At 54.3% G+C, this 7,907-nt stretch overlaps 3 protein-coding genes across 3 annotated transcripts in view; 1 reads left to right on the top strand and 2 right to left on the bottom strand.

Annotated features, from left to right (window-relative positions):
- The window catches only part of VDBG_03388 (T-complex protein 1 subunit gamma), a gene marked incomplete at both ends in the record, with an annotated part of 2,637 nt that extends 1,346 nt beyond the window's left edge, over positions 1–1,291 (bottom strand). The window contains 4 exons of the mRNA XM_003007203.1: positions 164–803; positions 860–1,068; positions 1,122–1,188; positions 1,267–1,291. Coding sequence (XP_003007249.1) covers positions 164–803; positions 860–1,068; positions 1,122–1,188; positions 1,267–1,291 — 941 coding nt within the window. The remainder of the gene's footprint in view (positions 1–163; positions 804–859; positions 1,069–1,121; positions 1,189–1,266) is intronic.
- A 586-nt stretch (positions 1,292–1,877) lies between these two features.
- On the bottom strand, positions 1,878–3,110 carry VDBG_03389 (predicted protein; the record flags this gene model as incomplete). The annotated part of the gene is made up of 3 exons (XM_003007204.1): positions 1,878–2,415; positions 2,480–2,842; positions 2,902–3,110. 3 exons carry the CDS (start codon positions 3,108–3,110, stop codon positions 1,878–1,880), a joined length of 1,110 nt encoding a protein of 369 aa, XP_003007250.1.
- Positions 3,111–4,932: 1,822 nt separating this feature from the next.
- On the top strand, positions 4,933–5,286 carry VDBG_03390 (predicted protein; the record flags this gene model as incomplete). The annotated part of the gene is made up of 2 exons (XM_003007205.1): positions 4,933–5,115; positions 5,167–5,286. The coding sequence occupies 2 exons, from the start codon at positions 4,933–4,935 to the stop codon at positions 5,284–5,286; spliced, it is 303 nt and encodes a 100-aa protein (XP_003007251.1).
- Between the last annotated feature and the right edge of the window lie 2,621 nt (positions 5,287–7,907).

The following is a 7,907-nucleotide window of genomic DNA, read 5'->3' on the forward strand; positions in this document are numbered from 1 at the left end:
GGGTTCTCGCACTTCGTCAGGAAGGTGAAGTACTCGTCACAATCTTCTCGATCTCGAACAGGCCACACTGGGTGCCGACGTCCGACTCCTGGAGATCGTCCACGCGGTTGACAATGGTGGCGCCGGTCGCGCGAGCTATCCGGTTGTTGTCCGTCTTGCGCACTCGCCGCAGGGCGTAACGTTGGCCTTGACGAGGTAGTGCTGTGCCAGGTCCGAGACCCCCTTCTCAGTGATGACGAGGTCAGGCTTGAGCGCCAAAATCGAGTCGCACATGGCCTTGACCTGCTCCTCCTCAATCTGCAAGATACGGTTCCAGTCCTCCTCCTTGGAGATCTCAATGTTCGTTTGCGACTCGCCCTTCTTGTACTCGAGCGGGCAGTCGAGCAGCACGATCCTCGGGTTCTCTATTCTCCTGCGCATCTTGGGGTGCGTAATATCCTTGTTGACCATGACGCCGTCCAGCACCCTGCTGTCCTCAATCTCGCCACCAGGGACCTTCTCGATACGGGCGTAGCGCTTAATGTCGACCTCCTTGTTGCCATTGCCAGGCTCCCAAGTGACGGTGCGAACGGCCTTCAAGGCGAGCTCGCACATAAGGTCGGACCACCGGGACACAAACTTGGTACCGATGGAGGAGGAGATGAGGCTGTACATGGCCTTGTCGTCGGTGGTGTCGATGGGGGTGGAAATCTCCTCGACAATCTCAAGGGCGTCCTTCAACGCACGTTTGAAGGCGGCAATAATCTGGACGGGGTGGATGTTGCGCTCGAGCTGGGGTAGGGACTGGGCGAGCATCTCGCCGGCTATGAATAGGTCAGCGTTGACCTTCGAATAGGGTGAGACCTCACATTGGACGTACCCAGAATGATGACGGTCGTGGTACCGTCACCGACCTCCTCGTCTTGCGTTCGGCTGAGTTCAATCATGCTCTTGGCTGCCGGGTGAGACACCTCGATCTCTCTGAGGATTGCGTGACCATCGTTAGTCAGGACAATACCGCCCATGGGATCCAGCAACATCTTCAACATGGCCTTGGGGCCCAGGCAGGAACGGATAATATCGGCGACGCTGTGGAGGTCAGATTTGTCGGGCGCTAGGGTGATCGAAGGATGGACACGTACGTCTTGGCGGCAGCGATGTTGGACATCTGAGCCTTGCGACCCGTCTGTCGCTCACCACTGTTGGTGTCTGTCGGGTGGTCAGCACTTAGCATCCAGGGGGGGGGGGGAGCTTCAGGAGCTCGGTGATGGAGGGGCGCGGACGTACTCATTACCACCACGGGGGCTTGCATGATGGGCAACGGTTTATGTTTTCAACCGCGAGAGTGAAATGTCGTATTTGCAAGCTTCGGGAATCAGTGGCTTCTGGTAGACTGAATTAGACGTCACGTCGTTGGCAGCGGGGTGTGGTCGTCGTGGGTACAGGCACCGGGCTTCTAAAAAGTTCGTGCCCGTGAATGGAGATTTTGGCGGGATGAGCTGGCCTCGGCGGAACAATTTCGCGGTAGTACCTTCCAGACATTCGGGGTTTACCCACACCGAATCGACCACTTGTACACCGAACGTGAAAGATCTTGATTATGTAATCAATCAACATCTTCTAACTTCACTTCACCGGGCTTCAGCAACTGGTCTAACCTGGTCCACCGTATCTTTATGCTGGTTGTTCAAAGATGTCTGGAAGCACTCGCCTCTCCCTATAGAAGGTATCAATACGGCGATTCTAGCAATCATTGTTGTCGCTCTCCTGCGGGGACAGCCAGGCGCAAGGCCTACAGCTTACGAACCTGAGCTAGCACCCACCCCAGGAATCCAGAGCCAGAAGAATATGCAGCCTCAGCAAATCCATGAATGCTTGCGTCATCATGGACGTTCCCGTCATGTCTTCTTGGGTCGACCTGGCCTTTTTTTGTAGTCTGAGCATAAAGCCGGGGGTGGCGGCAACATCTTCGTCTTCGTTCCCGCCACCATTGCCCAAGGGGCTTCAATTTCCATATCGACAACGCAGTATCCCATCGCCATGTAGTGCTGCACTTGCGCCCAAATTTTCCTGTCCGATGCCGCTGAATCATCGAAACGTTTCCAGAAAAGCTCTGTTGCCTTGTTCCCCTCTTCCTCGCGCAGTCCGGGGATATTGGCCGCATGAAAGAAGTCGTCCTTCGTGTTCGACTGTGCTGGGAGCGGCGCCTGTCGCGATATGAGGAACAGTGGTACACCATCTCGGCAGAATTTCAGTCGAAGGCTCTTTTCCCTGGCAGCCTGACCTACCTCGGGAATGGGCATTGTCGACACTTTGTCTCGCGGTGCGGCGATGCGCAGCTCTGTCGTGGGCATTGGGTCTAATTCTCTGGGGGCTGCGCCGCGCACTTCGGCCAGGTTCATTCTGATCTCAATGATGATCCAAGGAATGGCATCACTGCTAAGTGTTAGTTCTGCGTTTTGATAAGGTGTATCTGCAATCGAAAGCGAGGGGTACCCACATCTCCACCTCGATGACTTTGATTCCACCTCGGCAACCTGGTCGCAGGACGATTTCAGACACCATTCGGAGGTTCTGATCACATACCTCAGACCCAAGTTCCTTTCCGAATTTCTTAAGAGACTCGATGCTCTTGGGAATGCGAAAATTGATCCACTCGACGTCTAGGAAGTGGTATCCAAAACTCTTCGAACTTGCAAGCAGCGCGCGGAAACCCGTGCCACGTTGTCGTCCCAGTTTCAAGGTCCGTTCAATGTCCATCAGGCCATCTAGGGCGCGCCCCTCTGAGGGTTGGCCGGGCACGCGGTGGATTTGGCTGTTCCTTGCGCCGGACGCCGCCTGCGCGCGCTTGGAGGCCGCAGCACTGTCAAGGTAAGAACAAGATCAGCTGCACATCATTGACAGGATGATTGAGTAACGTACATAAAAGGCGCGCGCTTACACAGATTCTTGACGAGAATTTGTGCTCCTACTGTCGGATTCGTGTCAGGAAACGGGTTCGCAAAGCTGTACCCACCAAACGGCTGGGTCTGTAGCTCGTCCGGGGCCAGCTTGACTTCCTCAGCGGCCCGATTTGTTTCGAATGTAGGTTCAATGTTTAGCGCTCGATCTGTAGGGCCAAAGCCGCCCATAGTGAAAGCGCAGTTGAGTTGTTCAGAATTGCAGGTCGAGATAGAAGGTCTCTGCCTGTTTAACCGCGCAAACTCCAGTCTCTTCTCTCCTCCGATAAGTATCCCAAGCTGTACCTTCTGCTTGATCGACATGGTGTCTTTGTAGCCAGTTGTGGTTGCCAACTTGGCAGCTGCGTCCTGGAGCTCTTTCTGGCTAGATGTCCGGCGGCTGGCCTTAGACACATCTGCCAGGTCAACAGAGGGAAGTTTCAGAAGGGGACAAACCTACTGTGTTGCGATTTGGGAGGGAAGAGGTCCTGACCCTTCTCGTTCCTCGTCGCAGAATCTGAACAGTATCAGCAAGTCACTCAACGTCGGCGCAATGGATGAGAGACGGAACTCACATGAGCTACGGCCTCCTTCATCTCTGTCAGAAACACTGTCACTCCCTACCTCTTTCCCACGAAAGAGTGAGGAGCCTCCAAGCTCTGTGCTACGTCGTTTCCGTGAAGCATTCATCCTGGAAGTTGGCGGATCTTTGCTTGTAATTTCTCGGGATCCTTCTCCGGTCGAGGCGGCAGAGACATGTCTTTTCTTGCGGGCGACGACAGTTTCAGTGCCCGGGGCAGGGTGTCTGGCGGGACGCCGTTTCATCGGCAAAACGTGTGCCATGTGCTCTGCGTCGGGCGACACTTTGGGAAGTAGTTAACCTAGGGTATTGTGGAAGTTATGTGCGGGAGCAGGATAGGCATCATCGAGAGGGTACACTGGCCTTGCCAACAGGTGGGGAAAGGTTGGTAGTTTTATTGATGCCTCGCTTTAGACAAAATACAAGCCGCCCAACCGTTGTGTGAAGCTCTGCGCTTCTGGGCGACTCCACGTTGTTCTCTCCCTGTTATCGAGAATAAGAAACGACGTGAACTAAACATTAGGCAGTCTCTCGCCACTCGCTTCTTGCTGTTGATGCCTGAAGTAGATCGCTTGTGATCCGAATATCTGTATAGGCTGGAGCCGAAATGCATGCTTCCCCAACCGCTCGAGCGTGGTCCACTCACCGGGATATGCAGTGGCATTCGCCGGTTTCCCTCCACCGCTCGGCGCCGGCTGCCTCACCTCAACTTGGCACCCGGACCGGCATCGATGTGTGCCGGAGACCCAGCAGAAAACGACAGCGCTCGTATCAGCCACAGCCATCTTGGAGCAAGTGCGATAGGAATGCCAGCTCCCAAGTGCCCCGCAGAAGCAGCACCTGGGAGGCTCTTCACTCACCAGCCGGAAGGTACTTTTCAGCTGGCAAATGAAGAGGCAAGTTACTCCTACTCAATAATCTCCCATTCTTCCCTTCTACAAAAAATCACATTCGCCTCTTCTACGTACCACCTTACCATCCCATTTTTCGTTTAAATATAACATCCCATTCATATCCTCTATACAACACCCAATTCTTCTCTTCTGCACAACATCTCAGTCGTCAATGGCTTCGATACCCGTCCCGATGACCTCGATACTCGTTTCGACGCCCTTGAGTAAAAGTTTGAGCACAACTTCCAGAGGATCAGGGAAACCTGCAGCCAAGTCCAGTCAAATCGAGCTCAGCTTAGATACAAGCTCCAAGAAGGGGTCAAGCATGGAGCACGCATCGAACACAGCCTTAACACGACGGAAGTTCAGTCCAATACTCTACATCAAAAACTTTACGCAGAATTCTTTCAGAAATACGAACCCAAGCAATCAATAGATCGGCATCATTCGACAAGGCAATCATTTCGTGGCAGCTCCTTCATCCAATTCATTCAAACACCCCTGTATCAAATTCTCCACCCTCGCTGGCTCAACTCATGAGATGTCAGAATTTTGGGTTAAGCAGAGCGAAGAGGTCTTCCGCACGGAAGGTTCGCAGGCAACGGATAGATATGGGGTCAAAACACATCCGAATTCTGGTGCTCGACCATCACTGTTTGGCCCCATCGGTGCTTTCAAGCCCGCCATGAAGTTCTTGGAGGCTCGCGACAAGGACAACAAGACGGTAAGGTTCTCTTTCCTAGTGTTTCCCCCAATTACCTGATCGTGCGATCAGCTGACGGGGGACACAAGACATGGGCAAGTGGCGCCCTGTCGTCAAGGGCATGTTGACTATTGCCGAGGACGAGGAGAAAGAGGAGGTGATGACCCCAATAAAGACCTCGATGGTCTCTGAAATGCTAAGCGCAAGGCGACTGGCTATGCCGCTGCTTTGCGGCTTCTTGATTGCCTCTGGTGGAACTCACTGGAGCAGCCAGGCTCGGAGTCTATGCAACTCTTGTATACGCGTCTCGTAGTCCCTAGCCCCTTGACCAGCCCCCTGCTCCAGGGCTCCGCAGGCGACTTCTGATTCGAGTACATCTAGTAAGTTTCTTTGGCGTACCAATAAACATCGGAAGACACTGACGCTCGATAAAGTATGATTGTAGAGCCACCAGTTCTCCAGCTATCGACGCTCGGAGATATCCAAACGTTTAGGGACCACATACGCCCCCAAACGGCGTGGTAGATCAGTACACTTGGGACACAGCATGCGTAGGACGAGTATTTGGCGGTGCGTAATTAGTTCATGGTAGACTCTGCCATGGCTTTCCTCAATGACAGTATTTCTCTTTCCAGCTTGCTATCGAGAGTTTTGCAAGAGGCCACGAGGGCGCTAGCCGATCACAACTGGCTGTAGGTGTCGGAAGGCGCCTAAGGAGCCATGGAACAGGGGCTGGTTAGGGCTAGGGACTACGAGAAAGCGTGTATGAGTGTTGCGGAGTCCCTCCTTAGCTGAAGAGGGCTAGAATTTAGATGTAATCTAACCCCATAGCTAACATCTAATGTTTGCGGACCTAGTGCGGAAGCCCTCTTCACTCTGCTCAACCTCACGCTCTGACAGCATGCGAGGATCTTGTCGGCCCCGCCCGCTCGCCACCCTTCCCGATGAATAGCGGACGGTAGGTAGAGTCTCCCCTCAACAAAACTTGACCAGACTAGTCAACGCCAGCCCCAGACATCGCGCACGCAGTGCACTAGGAGCTTTCTTGTTCTTGAAGAAAAAGCTATTCCCAGATAGCCGTCACTATGACAGTTGGTGAGACTGGCCCTTTGTTACCCCGGGTCGGAGCTAGGTCGCCCCACTGAACACGTTCATCCGGGTCAGATCCGTGAGCGTTTCCGGCATGAGCACGATCCGCAAGCGTTGAGCCGAACTCTTTGCTATGATGAGTGTGAGCGTATTCACCACCAATACGCGGGCGTTATGGCCATCACGTTGTCGACGTGGAACAACGCTTCGAGCAGTTGCCCTACCTTCATCTGGCTACAGCGACATGTGGCGTGCGCGCCGTCGAACGGTCGAAGCAAGGTCCAACACGAGTACAGTCAAGGGGGGTTGCGATATCAGACACTTTTCTGGCTTCACACCTGAGCGTCGTTATAGGAATTGAAACCATCTGAGTGGCTGGTAACTAACCACACGTCTCCAGAGGCCCTTCCAATCACTGCAGCGTGTTGAGCCTGGCCCCATCACGGCAATGACCAACTGGGCCGCGCGTGCACAAGATCAGATCAGTGACGGATAGGAGGTGGAACCCGTAGGATAGTCACTACATGGCCACGGTGTTCCAGCTTGAACGATGAAGGGCACTTTCACAGGATGGTCCCAAGCCTACATCCCATCATTGAAAGCCCTTCAAGGACGGCACTGCCCCACGCCACAGGAACGCGGCACGTAGCAGCTCGAGCGGTGCGATGCCCTGTGTCCTGTATACTGGCGTTTTGTCGTCAGCTCCCTCTCGCCCTGGGGCGGAGGTGGTGAACTCGGGGGTCGAGGAGCGGGACCGTGGGACCACAAGGAGAAGGACCTGTCTCAGAATGCCGCTGTCTCTCGTCTCTGTGCCGCACCGAGACCAGGGGCGTGGGTTATGAAGCAGAGAGTTCACGGTTCATGGGTTGTACCAGGTAGTTGGACGGTGAGGCTGCTGTACGATTCTACCTTAGTAGCCGCGTAGGACAGATCTTGTCGTTGAGACATGGCGTCAAAGGGGGAATGAAGAGATCTCTTCGCGAGAGGCGGTGGGATTTCCACAGCTGAGATGATCCCGTACAAGGTCTGTCCAGCCCGTAGCAGCCTCGCTTAATCGTCCCGCGTTGCGTTCCTCAGAAAGGCCAAGCAAGCTGGCGAAACATAGTGCTTTGAAGGAGACCGGTGAGCTAGAGAGACAAGTGACAATCTTGTCTACGCCTCTGGCTGGTGACATCTGAGTCAACGGGAAAGAAGAGGGAACACATGGTAACGAGCGGCAGCTCAGACAGAGCTGGGCCCGAAGGTGACAGCTCCGTAGCCCGCTGGACACGGCATGGCTAGCCCGGACCGTGGGAAGTAAACCCGCTGGCCCAGAGCACTCAAAACATTGAGTTGTCCACCTGTCGTATGCCCATCGAAACCGCCCATCATAATTGTGCCACACCAAGGCGCCCTGTATTGAGAAACGTACAAATGCGAGTGGGCAAGTTGGAAGCTCCAGCTAAGGGACACGCATGAAAAGTGTTGTACAGGAGAGGGTCGAGGACGTTCGGGGGTACGGCGGCAGTACCGGGCACTTTGCCGTGTTTTAGATCGAGAAGTACGGCGATCGGAGCTACAAGGTCGGGTGCTGCAGGGAGCCACAGAGGATTTGCGACCTGTGATAGCTCTGGCACCACCAAAGTGGTGCAACTTGTCAGGCGAAGCACGACGATCAGCCAATGCAAGCCTGACAGGTTTTCGTTCTTGATAGAAAGGAACGACAGCGAAACGCCAGGTGGAAT

The sequence above is a fragment of the Verticillium alfalfae genome, genomic scaffold (genome assembly GCF_000150825.1).
Source record: "Verticillium alfalfae VaMs.102 supercont1.3 genomic scaffold, whole genome shotgun sequence".
NCBI classification, from domain to species: domain Eukaryota; kingdom Fungi; phylum Ascomycota; class Sordariomycetes; order Glomerellales; family Plectosphaerellaceae; genus Verticillium; species Verticillium alfalfae.